Source organism: Atractosteus spatula, chromosome 17 (genome assembly GCF_055471065.1).
Source record: "Atractosteus spatula isolate fAtrSpa1 chromosome 17, fAtrSpa1.hap1, whole genome shotgun sequence".
NCBI lineage: Eukaryota > Metazoa > Chordata > Actinopteri > Semionotiformes > Lepisosteidae > Atractosteus > Atractosteus spatula.
Window position 1 is genome coordinate 9495724 of NC_142722.1, and position 16711 is coordinate 9512434.

A 16711-nucleotide genomic window follows, 5' to 3' on the forward strand; every position below is an offset into this window, starting at 1 on the left:
CTGTGCAGGAGTCTCGTCTCATCCGCCTTTGAATGTAGGTCCTTTAGGCATCAATCACATGGGCAGTGCTGCTGGCCACCTCAGCGATGGTTCTACACGAGGGGTTTCAAATCCCACACCTGCTGGTTTTCATTCCGGCTGAGTGTGGCTGCTTCATTGAAGCCTTAATTGAATTATAGAGATGCCCAATCAGAACATCTGCGAGTGCCTTTTCGACTCAAGAGTTCGGGATTTGATTGGAATTCGGAAATGCAATAGTTGAAACGCCACCTCCGGCAGGTCTAAAATCTGAAAACCGCCACACAGTTCCAAGTCATCCTGTGATCAAGTCAATTTCAAACTCAGTGGTGTCACTGTCAAGTGGGCCGGAACAAAAACTGCCGACTGTGTGTGTGTGGACAAGGGCAAGGATTGGGAATCCCTGGTCTACACACTAACTCCAGCACATTCAGCTCCTTACTTCCGCTAAATGTGAAAATCAGGGTTTTCTGCAAGTGCCGCACCAGTTTCGGTGTGGGGTCGAGGTCCAACAGCGGCGGGGGGGGGGGGGCGTACCTGGACCGGGCGAAGACTGAAAGGTAGACGTAGAGAAAGGCCAGAACTGCGAGGCTGCGAGTGTCAGAGGAGCGGTCCGAGAGGTCAGCGAAGAGGCACAGCTTTTTCACAAACTCGGGGTCTGGCTCACGGACGCCCCAGAGGTCAGCGCCTACCGGGCAGGAGCAAGTTTTAACTCACGACATTTCTGTATTCAACCCTCCCCTTCGCACCTTACTGGAATGTAAATAGTTATAAATAGTTATAAAAGAGTGTAACTGTACACTTGTAAAATTGTACAAAAGCTTCATGTATGCGTTTTACTTGGAAAATGTTTCATCGTTCAAGGGTTTTTTCTGTTGAATCCGCTGAGATCTTACACCTAACCCCCAGTAATCCCACCTTTACAGACTATTACAGATTTAACTTAGCGTATAGTTTCTACAAAAATAAAATCTTTGGGGCTACCTGTAAGAACTTACAAGCACTTGACTGAGTGTAAATTTAACAAGTGTACAACTGCACTTTGAAAATACCACTCACTTAACTGGACAATGGAGCTCCACATTGAATAGAGATCAGTCTTTAATTTGGATTCGTAAGGAAAAGTTATAAACACCCACTCTGTTCCTTCATTCCAGCTGGAGATATCATTGTCCATGAAAGATGATCTTTTTAGCACTCTGAATGGCACCTCTTGAACACTGTACTATCAATTTTCACATAACAGACTAGAGCACATGGAGAGAATTAGTTAGATATGACTTACAGGGAAGCAGTGCGCCCACCTGTGCAATCTGGGAGCAGGTCCTGCAGCGAGGACAGGTCCCAGCTGAGGAAGGTGTCAATATTGGGGAGGTTAACTGAGACTCTTCCTGAAGAGCTCGGCTGTAGGCGCAGGTAGGTCCGCAGGTCTAAACCGACAGCCAGAGCCAACTGAAACAATGCAGATAAAAGCAGTTCAAAAGAGAGGTGATATTAAGGCTCGGGATGAAGATGCAGTGACAACACAATGGACAGATACCATGCAATGGGTTTCTGCATTTGAAGTTTACTGATATTATGATACACGCGGACTCACTTTCCCGTGTACTACCGCGTGTTCTCCATGAAAAATAACTTTCCCAGGCGCAGACACGATGTGCTCCTTCGCTTGCATGGTTCAGTCGTGTCCCTGACAAAGAAAAAGCATTAACTTGGCGTTACAGAGCAACAAGCTATATCACACACATATCTAAAGAAACAGATTAGTACCTCCACAAACATCCGCAAGATAACTGTTGACTACATTTCCGTTTGCTGTATGTAATGCAAGGGCAAACGCTAGCTACTGTATTTCACATCTGCACCTTTCAGATACAGTACAACTGATGAGTGTGTAAGCTAGCATCTTGCCACACTTTAAAGTGATAACAAACAGCATGCACGTTCCCATTAAAGAGACGTCATGTGTTAAAACAAAAATGCACCTGACTACAGATGTTTAGCTTACCTGCTCGCAAATAAAACTCCCGACGTTTCTCAGCGCTGCTGTCATCCACGACTGAGCACGGTATCTATGCGGTCCTCATCATCCCCAACAGTTTTGCAATTTTCAAGAGAGACAAAACATTGGGATTATCCCCTGAATGGTAAGGGACACATGCCAGTCTTAAAACATCTGTCCAATCCTTTTCCTCGTGCAGTAGCGCATCTCAACAAATGCCAACCCCCCCCCCCCCACTCACTTGCAAGCATAATACCAAAAAGCAAAGCGTCAGACCTGCCGGACGAGTGTTTTGGCAGCTGACAGCCAGTCAGGTTTTGAAAGGGGCTGTACAGACCGCGCAAGCGCCAATCACCGGGCTGGCTGCACACTCGTCCCATTGGTCGTGCGATGACCCGAGCAGAGGGACCGAGTACGGCAGCCGCACTAGGTCAAACCTTGTCCACCTTTAAACCCAGGAGGTGGATACACCTAATCGACTTGCGCGCTGTGGTACTCACGCTTTTATGAATGGCGACTCTGTTTGTAAAAAATGTCCCTCTCCGCTGTGCTCTTAAATTCTCCTGCAAGCATTTAAGCACGTCGTGGATCCGGGCTTTAAGTGTCAGCGGAAAAGAGGGAGGGTGAGGTGTTTAGCTAGCTGCATTACAGCATCAGCATACTGGCGTGTACCTTAACAATTAATTACTAATGTGTTGTCGCTCCGAAGAGAAAAATAGGTCTGGGGTTAATTACAAATTAAAATATCGTCCTTCTTGCTAATACGTTAGTTAAATGACTTGCAATCCAGCCAATATAACAAAACCCGGACTCTTGGAATTTTATGTAGCTAGCTCGATATTTCACGTCATATAATACTGCATTTTGTAACAGTCGTAAAATAAAAAAATGTATACTATTAGAAACAGGGATGTAGACTTTGAAGCTTTTTTTTACGTTATTGTCTAATACGCAATATTTTAATCATTCTTAATTCTTAGTTCAACGACTACTAGCAACAATGCACCAATACCTAAGATTTACACCAGGACGGGAGATAAAGGTTGGTGCCGTCTCTGTCTTACAACATAATGAAATAAGCATTCGTCGAGTTAATATTACCCCCGCGATTTAAAAAAAAATGTACTTGATAGTATCTCATCAGTAAATCAACCTTGTTATTGCTTTCCGTCCCTCCCTCTCTCTGCTGGAAGGATTCTCCAGCACTTTCACAGGGGAGAGAAGGCCCAAGGAAGACCAGGTGTTCGATGCATTAGGAACAACAGATGAGCTGTCTTCTGCTATTGGGTAATATGAACAAACTCTTACATTCCTGCTGTGCACTACATCCCACAAGCTCTCAAAGCTCTTCATATACAGTTGGGCTCCTCATCAGTGAAGTGCTGCATCCGGTCTGTACCAGCAGCCCCACTACGCAGCAAATCATGTAGAGTCAATCAATCAATCAGTCAAAGTTTATTTATCAATTGCACAACAATACAGCGTGCAGCAGTAGTTGCTGGCATTGAAATTTCTTTTCTGTGAGCTCAAGGGGGGTAAAAATCACAAAATTAAAGTTACAAAATAAGGTTACATAATAATACATAATAGTGCGCTAGAAATGGAATAAAATAAATTCAGACAGAGCTCAATATAAATAGAGCTGCGATGTGTCCAGGGTGTATGCAATATATTATGTCCAAGTAGTGCAGTATGCCGAATACAATGAAAACTGTGTGTCCATGTAGCCATTAGGGGTGATTTGCTGAAGGAGCTGCAGGTTGGCTGTTTAGCAGTCTTATTGCCTGGAGGTAGAAGCTGTTCGTAAACTGTTAGTCTTTGACTGAATGCTTCGGTACCGTTTACCGGACGGTAGGAGAGAAAACAGTTTGTGACTGGGATGACTGGGTTCCTTGAGAATGGACCTGGACCATTCTGGACCAGTAGGGAGAAACTGCTTCCCCACTTGAATTAAGGGGGAATTTAAGCCCGATCCTGCAAACCCGGAGTGGAATGGAACAAAGGGCTGTGGGAATCGGAACAAGCTACTCAGCCATGCTGGTGAAGCTGATATGCTGCCGGTTTTCAAGTCAAGAAACATGTGGATGAGATCCTCGGATCACTTAGCAACCGCAGAAGCTGGACGCCCCTCGTGTTTGTCGCCTTTCTGACGTAGCCAGGACACCTGGGTTGACACCCCTGCTTTTGTAAATATGATGATATCCGTATCGGGACCTGGTTTAATGTCTCACCAGGAGGCTGGCACAGTCCCTTTGCCCCCATACAGGGGTGTTAGTTTGGGAATTCTTGTTCAGAAGGAAGAACGCCACCTACTGGTCTAAACATCTGTTACAGCAGCAATCTGGTTTTCCTTGGAGGCCTCCCACCCCCACTGCTGACCAGAATCAGTCTTGCTTTGCATCTGAGATGTTACCAGACTAGGCTGGAAGGTGGCAAAGCTGCTGCCACTGATCCTGAACGTCATGGAGTTACACCATATACAGTATTGACAATGAACAGTGTGATCATGCAGGACGGGGTCGTACGATCTGTGCTTCAGGCTCAGCAAGAACATAACTAAAATATCCATAAGGACTTTTTGTGGGGCACTGGTTAGCACTGTGGCCTCACAGCACTGGGGTCCCCAGTCGCTGTCCCCAATCCTGGGGAGCGACCTGCCTGGAGTTTGTATGAGTACCTGTGCTTGTGAGGGCTTCCTCCCACAGCGGAAAATATCCTGGTAGGTTAATTGGCCTCTGGGATAATTGGCCCTAGGTGTGAGGGTGTGTCTGTTTGTGTGTGCTCTGTTTGGCTGGCTTCCTGTCCAAGGCGTATCCTGCCTTGAGCCCATTGCTTGCTGGGATAGGGTGTCTCTGTGACCCTGGGCTGGAAGGAGAAGTTAGAAAATGGATGGATGATGGACCATTTGCCATATGTTAAATTTAGTGCACTTTCTAAAAAAGGAGAACACCTTTTTCAAAAAGAAATAATCAAGAGGTAGACATATTTTCCAGTCGTGGCTCCTTTCATTTCTTGTAGTGTAACAAATGTATATTTATAATAATAATAAACTTTATTTTAATTTTATATAGCGCCTTTAAAGGTGGTTTCTCAAAGTGCTTTACAGGATGACAACAACAATAAATAAGAAAAATACACAAGATAAAACACAATTACAATATACAGAGGAGACTGTGGATGGTGGTACTAAGAAAAGCAGAGGGGTGAAGAATGGAACTAGTTAAGTAAAGGCTTTTCTGAAGAAGAGGATTTTGAGTCTGGATTTGAAGGAGTTTAGAGAAGGTGACTCTGATATCCTTGACAATGTGTGTAACTATGTAAAATATTTGACAATGGTGCAAAATCCTTGCTAGATAGGACTCTCTGTTCTTTCTCCAGATTAGCCAGAGAGTTCTGCCTGGATCAGGGCCATGTTTTCACAGAGGAGCTGCACAAGGTCAGGCTTGGAGGGTCATACGCCGCTCAAAACGTCATGCATGAAGAAAAGGGGTTTATAGTTTGGAGATTTTTAGTAAACAGCTGAATAAAAAAAAACAAAGGAAAACAGGAAAAAATGGTGGGCTGTGTTCAAATCGACAGTATAACAACAACTTCATAGTTAGCCTGTCTCAAATTCACTTAACCTCCCTGACGATTCCTTCATGATCATAATCGTGTGGTGTCATAGTATGGATGGTGGTCATCCTCCAAACTCCAGTTACACCATAAAATAATAAAATAACACATTAAGACTGGAAAAATAGTTCATATTTAATCATCCACAGATTCAGTGCGTCCTGCAAGATGTTGGATCAAATATCGCCACTCCCCTGACTTCTGCCAGACAAAGCCACATAGGTAACTACTAAAATAGTTTGGTTGGGAAATGCAAAAATCGAAAGCAGTGCTGGTTGGGTTTCTGGCAAAGCTGAGTCCAGCTCCTAAACCGCGTATCCTCAACTTTCAGAGCACCTGTAGCAGTTAATCCTTGAGGAAAATGGGAGCAGAAGTCACTGAAAACAATATTGTGTTGCAGGTTTCAAGGCTTTGAGTCAATGTAATATTTACAATATTTAATGAAGGTTATGTACACAATAAAATGAAATATAGGACTAAACCAGGGATTTAACACGTAACCACTTGTATAAGAATGTAATAGGTCACAAATTCCTCCTGATATCAAGACTTTTCAGTTCTCTTAGCTAACTACATGAAGACATGGGAGTGGAACTTACTTAAGTGTTGTAGATGCTCTAATTCCAGTTTCCCCTGAAAACCTCCCTAAAATGCTCACGTTGCAGAAAGGACAAAGTTTGGTGCAGAGCCAGTCTTCGAGCTGGAGCGCTGGATTGATAAATACACAGACGAGCTACCGCCCTTGACCAGCTTCATTCTGCCTGTGAGTAACCTCTTTCCAAAGCCCACTGGCACAGCCCCCGACTCGCCGAACAGCCTGCAGTGACTTGCATCCCCTTGACTAGTAACCAGAAGCGAATGGTCACATGTAAAACATCCATTCAGGCACTTTGCATGGTAAAGTGAATGTTAACAAGGTCTCCACAATGTAAAAGGAGGAGGAAAAAAAACTCCATGTTTCCATGCATTAATTTACCTTTTAAGTTTCATCTCTTTGCTAGAGTGACTTGATTACTTTGATTACCAGATTACTTTGTGTCTTGGCGACTCATTGCATGTACCTTTTCCCTTCATGAAGATGACTGCTAAGTTATATAAAGACATGCTCAATCTTGAAATACCTTTACACTGTGCAATACTGGCTGAAGATGGCATGTTGTGCACCAATGCCTGTTCTTTTTTTCTGCAGTCTGGAGGCAAGAGCAGTGCCGCATTGCACTTGGCCCGGGCTGTGTGTCGCAGAGCAGAGCGCAGGTCGGTGCTACTGCACAGCCAGCATTATTAACAGTAGCTGGGACTGGAACCCAAAGACATCGGGTATCAGGATAACTTTCAACATCTTGTAGCACATGGGGAAACGGCTTTCTCACTAGATTAGAGTTATGTATAATGAAACTTCTCGTAGTAGGTGCCCAGCTTCAAAAGATTGGGCAAATAGTTCACAAACTCCAGGTCCAACAAGAAGAAAAAAAACTGGAGAGCCAAAAATGTATTTTGAGAAACCCATCAATATTTTTTCCATGATGACATCCTGTACACTCTTTAAAAAAACAAACAATGTTTAGGAATAATCTAAACAAGCGGTGTTTTAGCAAGTGGCTTAAACTTTTTCTCTTCTAGCGTGGCCCCGATTGTACGAGCAGGAGAATCAGATGCCAATGTAGCCAAGTACCTGAACAGGTACGGTACATTTCAGGCAATTCTCTGCTTCCAGATGTAGACTGAAGGACATCCTGCAGCAGTGTACTGCAACCCTGCATGAACAGTATAACATCACACATAAAGGGAGCTCTAGGTATGCTTTAAGGCGAGCAGACTGGTGTTTTGAATCGCTGAAAATGTTCCCTTGGAATTTGCTCGCAGGCTCAGCGATTACCTGTTCACTTTGGCCCGGTATGCAGCAATGAAAGAAGGAAAGAAAGAGATTATCTACAGGAGGCCAAAGGAAGAGGGAGAGAAATAACCCATCTGGGAAAGCCATTACGTCTGCACCTTGAAGACGACACCGTGTATATACGAAAGATGTATATGCATGTTCAGTTTTTTCCTAAGTCTTGTTGCAATATGTTTAAAAATGTGTATCTTTAATGAAAATGCAATGCATCCTGATTTTGAAAATACTTTGCAAGATCCATGTTCTTTTACTTTTGGCTAAATCTGGAAAAGAAAGTAAGGCATGGCTAGCACTTTCTTTACTATTTATTTTCAGATTCCCCAAGAATATTTTGTATAAATATATATTTTATTTTATGCACAACATGCAAACAATGTGACAAACGTGTAAATCAATCTACACGGACCAGGCAGGTAAACAAGTGGCCTCTACATTAAGATTAAGCACTTCACAAAGAAATCAAGCCACCAAGTTAGAAACTGGCAACATCACAAGCAGGTATAGAAGCAGTGCCTATGGAAAAAAAGACAACGGGTATGATTCTGATCAAAGCAGTCAAAAAGTAAATGTTTAAAACCTGAATAGCTGGGAAATGTTAGGATACTGGTACAACTGGTTATAAATCTGGGTTTCTTGCAAATTCCTTTTACATTTGGAGGTGCAAAATCATTCAGATCTTGAATACATCAGCATCACAAGTCCTTGAAACAGTCTCTCTCGTTTTAGATTTACAGTACAGTTATCTCTAAGTATTTCAGTCTGTTTGCTTTATAGAAGACTATCAGTTAACTCTGCACCCATCACATTTCTGTAACCGTTTTTGAAGAAATCCCCCTTTTCCTAAGTTTAAAGTTATGCGAACACTGCACAGATGCCTATATTATACCCGAAGGTGACTCTATAAGCACTGCAAAATACCCTTAGGTTTGACCTCAGCCTCCCATACTTTTAATATAAAGTGACGACACTCCTACATTTGTGCGATACTCAATAGTGTGGTTTCTAAAGTAGCTTCAACATTGTGGGCATGCACTAACGATTTAGTTACAGAAATAGTTTTGATGCGACGAGCATGCAGAACAGACTGGATAAGAAGAACATAATTGTACTGCATAACAATGTCTAATCCTCCTTTAAAATTAGGGAAAGATTAAAATCCTTCTAAAAGCGCAAGATGTTTCTTATCCAAAAGTTAAATGCATTATGAACCTTCATCCTGAAGAGTCAATCTTATGTATGAAGTCAGTATTATTTCAAAACCAGTGAGGGAGAAATTTCTCAAACACTACATGACTTGTTTATCCATGACCACTGCCTACTTTTACTGAATTCAGATTTTTTCCATTTTAAGAGGGACTATGTCAAAAAACATAGCAATTTTTAGTAAAATATTACTGTTTGATTACTGTGTACCATTTGAAAATGCTAATCAAATACATGACCCTTTGTACCTGCCTTCAAATTGTACTTTTTCGGAATGCTGATAGAGCTAAACCACTTTCTAGTCACGTTTCCTTGAAGGTCTTACTTACATTAACAGCATTCAGCTGCTTATTGGAGATGCTTTGGATACATATAAACTTGTGAAGTTCCAAGTTCAAGGCCAAAGAAATTACAATGAATGTTGCACTTAAAATATAGCAGCACTATAGAGTGCTGATACAGATGGAAACAAATTTGCAAAGCACATCTTGTTAAAGTGGTTTGTAAATTTGTTCCTGCAATGTCAACCCAAGACTCCCCCCTAACACACAGAAACAGCACCACAAAGACAACAAACAGTGAACACCTAAGTCACCGGTAAGTGAACCCAGCTCCAAGACCTGTGAAGATACATGCCACACCTGTAGCTCAGTCCTGGCCAGTACACCTCACATTCTACAGTGTTAGATCTAACCTTCCTGTGCACTGGTGCCTCCTGCTCCATTTCAGCAAGGAAGCATGTAGGTCACTAGACCGCTATACCTTCCTTCCCTTGCAAAAGGCATGTCTCTGAAAGACCCAAGACTCCAGGCGCGGGGTGCTCGGGCCCTCACAGGATCTGGCACCAGGCCTGGCTCTTGCGGGACAGAGAGCCGGCCCACATCATGAGGGACAGGCTGCGGTCCTCGTAGGGCGGGTAGCGCAGGTAGGTGACGCACTCGATCCGCGTGCCGCGGAGCACACAGGACTTCTTGTGCGAGAATGTGTCGAAGCTGTAGCGCCCGTGGTAGGAGCCCATCCCGCTAGCACCTGTTCGCCCAGAGAGGACCAGGTTAGAAGAGCAAGCTGAAGCAGGCAGTGCTGGCTTTTGCAATAATCATCTATTGTAGAACGTCTGAATTCAAGTACAGCTTCAACCATTGTGCATTACCTGAATGGCCATGCTACTGAATATCACGTTAATAAATTGGCGGTTTATTGTAAGCAAGATGGACCCAAAGAGTCAAGGTTACCTACTCCTGTCCAAGGAAAAATTATACCAAATGTCTTCTAGGCCGAACTCGCATGTGTGTTCTGAACTTTGTCACCAAAGAACGTCAGAAGCAACGCATTCAACATCCATCTATGGATTGGCTTCCCCACCGATAGCTGGTGTGTGGTGAGCGGCCTTGCGCCATGCAGTGCTTTAAGTGTCCAGAGTGTCCAGAAAAATCGCTGGTGTAAGAAATTAAGTATCTCTCTTTCAAGCTGCGAATGTTGACAAGGTGGTGTTTCGGGAGTAGGATTAAGGTCTAAAACAGTAATACATAAATTTTATAGCCAAAGTTCACCTAACCTTTATACTAAAGCTTCTAATGGATTTATTCTTGGCATTACCATGTCAGCCTGCTTAAGCCCACCCCTAGCTTCAGTTAAGTATTATGAGTATTGAGCAGATTGTGGTACAGCACCTTTTCCTTTTATCAGATTGGGTTTAGGTAAATTTAAAATCTAAAATTTTGCTCAACACTGGAAAGAAATGCATAAGAGACATAAGGCAAATACCAAACTTCAGAAGTTCTCAAATGCCTCCATTCCTTACCGACTCCTCCAAATGGCATTGTGGCCATCATGGTCTGGAGAATGCTGTCATTGGAGCAGAAGCTCCCACTGGAGGTGCATTCCATCATCTGGGAAATAATCTGCAACAAACACCAAGAGGTTATTTCAGTCCCATCCCAGATGGAATACAGTAACACAGTGTGTGCTATTTAGCTTTGGAGGCATTTCAACTTATTCAGCAAAATCTTTCCCCTTCCTTTATAATCGTATTCTCAGAATACGCCAGTAAAATCCATGTAGGCTAAGTAGGTCCTGACTGCTTGTGTGTGCGAGTGCTGTACCTTGCTGTTGTTAGAGTAGACGTACAGACACAGAGGCTTCGGCTGCTGGCGAATGAAGGAGATGGCCTCTTCTGTGCTGTGTACGGTCAGGATGGGAAGAACTGGGCCCAAGACTTCCTGCTGCATGATGGGGTCCATCTCCTGCACATCCGTCAGCACTGTGGGAGCTGACAGGACAAGAGACTTTTCAAAATGAATAGCATTAATGGGTTTGCCATTATTCATAGTTCACACTTGTGAAAGGGCCAACGCAGTAAAGATTAGTTTTCGCGGTTGAAACCGAAGAGGGCCTACAGAAAAGCTTCCAGAACACACGTTAAGCTTTCACCTTTATTCAGCAACTAGACATCCTTTGTAGCAAAGTGCTAGAGAACTACAGTCAAATTGCTGTACTCATTGATTGGCAGTGGGGATCAGTTCGGTTCACTTTAACTTTTTACACTGCAGAAACTGGAGCCCATTGCTTTCGAGAGCCATCGATTCTTGCACTGTTCCTCAGAGACTTGCACCTGTACCAGTATTACAGCTTTTGATGCATTTCTTTTTCCAGGCACACTTACCTATGTATCTCTCGGCCTCATTCACCTGGCCCCCTACTGCCACTTTCCCGGAGCTCTGCAGCAGGTCACGGACGCGGGCGAAGTGCTCCGAGCTCACCAGACGCCCAAAGCTGCCGGACTGGCGGGGGTCGGGGCCATAGAAGTGCAGCAGGCAGGCCCGCAAGGCCTGCACCAGCGTGTCCTTAACTTCGCCATGACACAGCACGTAACCGGGTGCCGCCGCACTCTGGCCCGCATTCTGGAAGCGCGCCCAGGCAATGCGACGAGCAGCAGTGCTTACATCGCAGTCCCGGTCCACGTAACAGGGATTCTTTCCTCCCAGGACCAGAGTGACAGGCGTCAGTGTGGGGGCTGCTGCCTTCATCACCCTCCCCCCATCGACACCGCTGCCTGGAGGGCCAAGCAAAACCAGAGATCAGGTTGGCATTCGTCCTCGGGGACATTTCTGAGAAACTAGTCACTAGTTTTCAAATGAGGCAAAAGGGGTAGTTTGGAAAGCCTGAGAACATCTCTCTAAGCACTGCGGTTGCACTGCATTGCATTGCAGATCAAGACAGAATCAATGCTGGTGGTGAATATTTTTTAATGCTAGCAAGATGGCATGTATAACATAAAAAAAGAATTACCCAAATGTGAAATAAAGTGGTTACCTGTGAAAAAGACGTGATCAAATTTGAGTTCCACCATGTCAGTGAGGTCTCCAGGCCCACCGCGGATCACATGATAGCACTCCTGAGACAAGAACCAGCATGAACGCTGTGCTGGGGGGAGTGCTGAGCCCTTAGAGGGCTTAAAGGCTTTGTATCGGAGCATACATGCAAATAAGCAATTCATTGCACTGGTGCACATGACCAACAGAACTGAATGTGTACTACAGAAACTTACTAAAAGAGGATTTCCAATTTACAGATTTCCAAACCATTTATGTAGCAAAGAACAACCATTTCCTGACTTGATTCATCATTCTTAAATTTAGTGCCTGTGCAAGTGTCCATTAATTAACTTAATGTCCTCTGAAGAGCCCCATTCAAGTAGCTGTTAAGCAACTAATGAGCCTCCAGAAGCCCTGGCATCATGGTCTGTTAAGTCTGATGCACAGTGGATGGAGTTCAATTCTTCATTAAGATGACAAGAGAGGCAGCCCATGCAGGGGAGTTGTCCGATTAAGGTCCAGAAACTCACGTTGTCCAGGTAGGAGGGGAGAAGCCTCTGTAGCAGCTCTGCAGCATGAGAGGTGATCTCAGGGGGATTAATGATAACGCAGTTGCCTGGGAAACACAATAAAACACAAAGCAAGCTCTCTCCACCTTGATGTGGATATCCACCCAAGAATATTAATTTTTGGTTGTTAATGCATGTGAAAAGGGAGCTAATGGGAAACTAAAGTCATGTTTCAATGGGAAATAACCAAGAAAAAGCAATGTTCTGCATTATTCTTTACAGCCACCCATCTCCTAGTTTTTTAGGTCAACTACATGGATAAAACTTCTGCTAGAATATAAACAATCTCTATAGCTGTCAACATAACTAAGCTGTAGTGTAAAACACTACCACTAGGTATTTTACATTGTCAGACACACTAAGTTAACATCTCTAGGTGCGAGCAAAAACATTTTTTCTTCAGGTAGATCCAGGACTGACTAACGCGCTTTCTATCAAATCCTCATAACCCCCCGACTGCGTGTCTGGGGAACCCCAGGCATTGCAGGTGTCCTACCTGCGGCTATAGCTCCAACCAGCGGGACGAGGCACAGCTGGATGGGGCTGCTCCAGGCCGCAACGATCAGGACCACCCCCAGGGGCTCGCTCACCACGAAACACTCATCCAGCGAGGTGGTCTGTTACAGAAAAAAACAGCCAGCCTCAGAGTGGGGCACCGCAGGCCCTGCTATTCCACAGCAAACACCTCCACCTGCTGGCACACCTCGTTTCTGACAAACGGAAACTGAGACAACTGACAAGGTTATCCCCCCCACAAACAACACACATTTGGGCATTTAAGATTATTTAAAGCTTGAGTTTACTTCTGTATAACTGGCTTGTAGGAAGTATAAATTACTTTTTTTCCCCTCCCTGAAACTTTTGTCAGTTCTCAAAGATTCAATTCCTTCAATACACTGTAAACCAGAACGTCGACCTACCGGAAGGAGATCCCAAATGTTTCTATAAGACATTTTTCACAGACTCTTATTTTCCCCATTCCTAGCCGGCACTAATCCAGACGCGTTTTCCAACAAAATCATGCAGTTACCAAAGCACATGAGGCAGAAAGGTGGACAGACACCAGCTAAACCCATGGCGAGGAGAACAAACCGGAGCCAGAGTAATCCTTGGCACACAGCACACAATGCACCGTTTTGTAAGAGAGGCAAATTGCACAATGTTTTGCTACACAGATTTACGAAGTTGGAACGGTTTCTAATCCTTTTACTTCAGGAGACCCCATGAGCTCCCCCCCCCCCCCGCCACACATAATCCGAGATCCAAGTTCCTTCATAAGACAACTACATAACTGTGACATTATTTATGTAACTCTTTAGTCCTACCACACACTACACGCCAAGGGTCAATCGTGAGGGGAAAAGGCTGGCACACGGGCACTTTTCCAGCAAACCCCACACAAACAGCAAGAGGGCGGTGTGGTGGCTGTGTGGTTCAGGATCCGCGCCTGTGGCTGGAAGGTTGCCGGTTCATATCCCGTGACTGACAGAGGAATCCTACTCCGTTTGGGCCCCTGAGCAAGGCCCTTAACCCCAACTGCTCCAGGGGTGCTGTATAAATGGCTGACCCTGCACTCTGACCCCAAGCTTCTCTCCCTGTCTGTGTGTCTCATGGAGAGGAGGCTGGGGTATGAGGAAAGACACATTCCTAATGCAAGAAATTGTATATGGCCAATAAAGTGATCTTAAAAAACAAAAAGAGTACCAGGGTGCGCTCCACACGCTCTGGCTCCATCCATTTCTTCAGGTTGTTGATGGCAAAGAGGGCCTCGTTCTTCACCAGCATCACCTCCGACAGCAAGGTCTCAAAGCGGGGCTGCCGAAGGAGGAGGGATCCACTTTTCTAGCAGAACACTTAAGCGCGCAATCATGCAGTATTGCAAGGAACAGAGCACCAATGCCAAACGGAAGTCATACTGTAATGAGCGTTTTGAGAGGGTCGCATTTAAAGGCTTTAAGGAAAAGGTTTATGATGGCCCAGAGGCTTAAAAGTACATCAAAAATAGGCTTTCATTATACTTCACCTGCACAAAACCTGGTCGAAAGGGGCTTCTTATGAACTACTGATTCGAACAATAAAAATACAAGTGAGGCAGCCAAGAGGACGTTGGGCACAAACACCTGTTTCAACAGGGATAAAGAAATTCACACCCGCATTAACAGTTTTAAAAGGCAGTTCTGTTTTAATGCAAGTGGTCACAGGTTTTGTGCCGCTTTGACCTCTTGTACAATAGTCCCCTGCTGTACTGCTTGAGCTCTCGATCTCGCATAAGCCACCAGCCAGCTCAATATGCCGTTTGCCCGAGGCAGAACCGGCTACAAGTCTGAACCGGCATGCTCTGCAAGTCGGCACCCGGAGACCACCGTGCCCTACCTTGTGGAGGTCTCTGGAGAGGGCGTCCACAAACTCATTCTCGTGATCCCCCAGCATACGCACTAGCGCCTCCAGCTGGGCGAGGCGGAAGGACTCCCGCGCCGTCCTGCCAGCCTGGAGTGCAGCCCTGGCTCTCTTCAGGAGCTCCGCACACAGCGCAGGGCAGGACTTCACGCACAGATCACTGGAGCGGGTTCTACAGGCAAGAAACGTCAATATACCGCACCAGCTTCCCTGTGCAAGTCTGATACGCACGTCACTACTCCTTGTGTTCAGTCGCCTCACAAATCATCATGCATGATATACAAGAAAAAAAAATATGTTGGCAACAATAACCAGTGCTTTTAGTGTACATTTGTAATTAAATTAAAAATATAAAACCATAGGAAGTTGACCAGCTCATATTTTTTATGAGGAAACAAAATCTTGATATACTTTTAAGGGAGGTTTTGTAATGTCCTGTTAGGATCTAATACAATATTGCTTAAGAGGTTACATCTGAAATGTTCCCTACACGTTTAAACATGGATTAGATCAGTTTCCAACCTTTCAAAAAGTTAAGTTTGCTTGCAACTAATGTTTTGATTTTCTGCTTCCAGCTGGGACACAATTGTTACGGGTTGCCTGAACTTTCTCTCTTCGTTGAGTTCTAAGAGGCTGTTAAAATGAGACCGATGTTCTTAAAACAGTTTTGCAAGCGTGAGAGATGCTTCACACCCCGAGCTCAGAGAAGGGACAGAAAGTGGGAATAATATTAAGCTTACTTTTGTCGTTTAGCTCGTTATTTTAAGCGCAACCCTCAAAACCGTTGCTAAATTGAAGCTCTTCTATTCTGACAACGAGCTACGGACATAAAATTAAGAGCTCACTAATTACAGAGCTTGTATGAGCGAAAAACTAAAGCTGTCCATTTAAGAAAAAAAACTAAATAAAAAATATGCAGCCATTAAACGTAATGCAAACACAATATTAAACACCAGAAAAAAACATTACGAACAATATTGAAGGCTTTATCAAAAGAATGGTCACACGAATTAAGATGTTTGCTGGGTATCTAAGCATTATTCAACTGCTTTAGCGACTATACAGAAAATAAGCAAATAATGCATATCTGTTTACATGGATGTTGACTTGGGTGGGCTCTTATTTTATTTCTTTTATAAAAAATGATGAATTAAAGATAGACATTAACACACCGCACCTACCTCCTTAATGACTTAAACCACCGAGAAGGAGAGGGACTTGTCGGCACGCTGGACATCCTTCACAAAATGTTACTGCAGAAACAGATTAACCAGAAAAGTTCGGCGTTTAAATCTTTGCGTCTCTTCGAACGCTTTCCAAGTATTAACGGGTCTCTGAGGCTGCGCAGTAGAGTTGATCTACCCCATGACTAAAAAAAAAAACGCAGGTGGGCTTTTAATCAATCATTGATGACTCCAACTTTTTTTTAAAAGTTGAAGCGTAAACAAAACTCATTTGTTACTACCCTATTTCATAATCCCTTTCTAAGACCCAATACAATAACTTAGAGGTTTATATTAGTATGTATTTGGCTATCAGCACACGTCGATTAAGATAATTCTAAAAAAAAGCTCTGAAATTGTTTTCAGACGCTTGTATTGTTTGTCCCCCAAGTTCGTATACATTCTAGAGAGTCCGGGGCCCTTTCTTGCTCTGAGATACTATCACCAGGGTTATCAGAAATTCACCTACCCTGAAT

At 44.1% G+C, this 16711-nt stretch overlaps 3 protein-coding genes across 5 annotated transcripts in view; 1 reads left to right on the plus strand and 2 right to left on the minus strand.

The window, feature by feature from the left end:
• The window catches only part of mvk (mevalonate kinase), a 63798-nt gene extending 61452 nt beyond the window's left edge, over nucleotides 1–2346 (minus strand). For all 3 annotated transcript variants that reach the window (XM_088935717.1, XM_088935718.1, XM_088935716.1), the window contains exons 1-4: nucleotides 2027–2346; nucleotides 1616–1708; nucleotides 1323–1470; nucleotides 556–706 (exon numbers count right to left, since the gene is read on the minus strand). In XM_088935717.1, coding sequence (XP_088791843.1) covers nucleotides 556–706; nucleotides 1323–1470; nucleotides 1616–1693 — 377 coding nt within the window. In that variant the 5' untranslated portion in view covers nucleotides 1694–1708; nucleotides 2027–2346. The remainder of the gene's footprint in view (nucleotides 1–555; nucleotides 707–1322; nucleotides 1471–1615; nucleotides 1709–2026) is intronic.
• An 84-nt stretch (nucleotides 2347–2430) lies between these two features.
• mmab (metabolism of cobalamin associated B) lies at nucleotides 2431–7753 on the plus strand. The gene is made up of 9 exons (XM_088935745.1): nucleotides 2431–2643; nucleotides 3001–3062; nucleotides 3214–3307; nucleotides 5399–5456; nucleotides 5785–5857; nucleotides 6301–6398; nucleotides 6825–6889; nucleotides 7256–7315; nucleotides 7499–7753. The coding sequence occupies exons 1-9, from the start codon at nucleotides 2531–2533 to the stop codon at nucleotides 7596–7598; spliced, it is 723 nt and encodes a 240-aa protein (XP_088791871.1). The 5' UTR covers nucleotides 2431–2530; the 3' UTR covers nucleotides 7599–7753.
• A 1808-nt stretch (nucleotides 7754–9561) lies between these two features.
• Nucleotides 9562–16249, minus strand: aldh3b4 (aldehyde dehydrogenase 3 family, member B4). The gene is made up of 10 exons (XM_088935907.1): nucleotides 16194–16249; nucleotides 14989–15184; nucleotides 14320–14430; nucleotides 13112–13232; nucleotides 12577–12662; nucleotides 12045–12126; nucleotides 11395–11784; nucleotides 10835–11001; nucleotides 10534–10633; nucleotides 9562–9761 (listed from the first exon to the last, which is right to left on the minus strand). Exons 1-10 carry the CDS (start codon nucleotides 16247–16249, stop codon nucleotides 9562–9564), a joined length of 1509 nt encoding a protein of 502 aa, XP_088792033.1.
• Between the last annotated feature and the right edge of the window lie 462 nt (nucleotides 16250–16711).

Bases quoted from the DNA above. Each gene is read 5' to 3' on its own strand.
- mmab (XM_088935745.1), top strand. From the start codon at position 2,531: ATGGCGACTCTGTTTGTAAAAAATGTCCCTCTCCGCTGTGCTCTTAAA. The intron at 3,063-3,213 runs GTTGGTGCCGTC...CTCTGCTGGAAG, and splicing joins CACCAGGACGGGAGATAAAG to GATTCTCCAGCACTTTCACA. The intron at 6,399-6,824 runs GTGAGTAACCTC...TTTTTTCTGCAG, and splicing joins TGACCAGCTTCATTCTGCCT to TCTGGAGGCAAGAGCAGTGC.
- aldh3b4 (XM_088935907.1), bottom strand. From the start codon at position 16,249: ATGTCCAGCGTGCCGACAAGTCCCTCTCCTTCTCGGTGGTTTAAGTCA. The intron at 12,127-12,576 runs GTGAGTTTCTGG...TTCTTGTCTCAG, and splicing joins TCCCCTCCTACCTGGACAAC to GAGTGCTATCATGTGATCCG. The intron at 11,002-11,394 runs GTAAGTGTGCCT...TTGTCCTGTCAG, and splicing joins TGAGGCCGAGAGATACATAG to CTCCCACAGTGCTGACGGAT.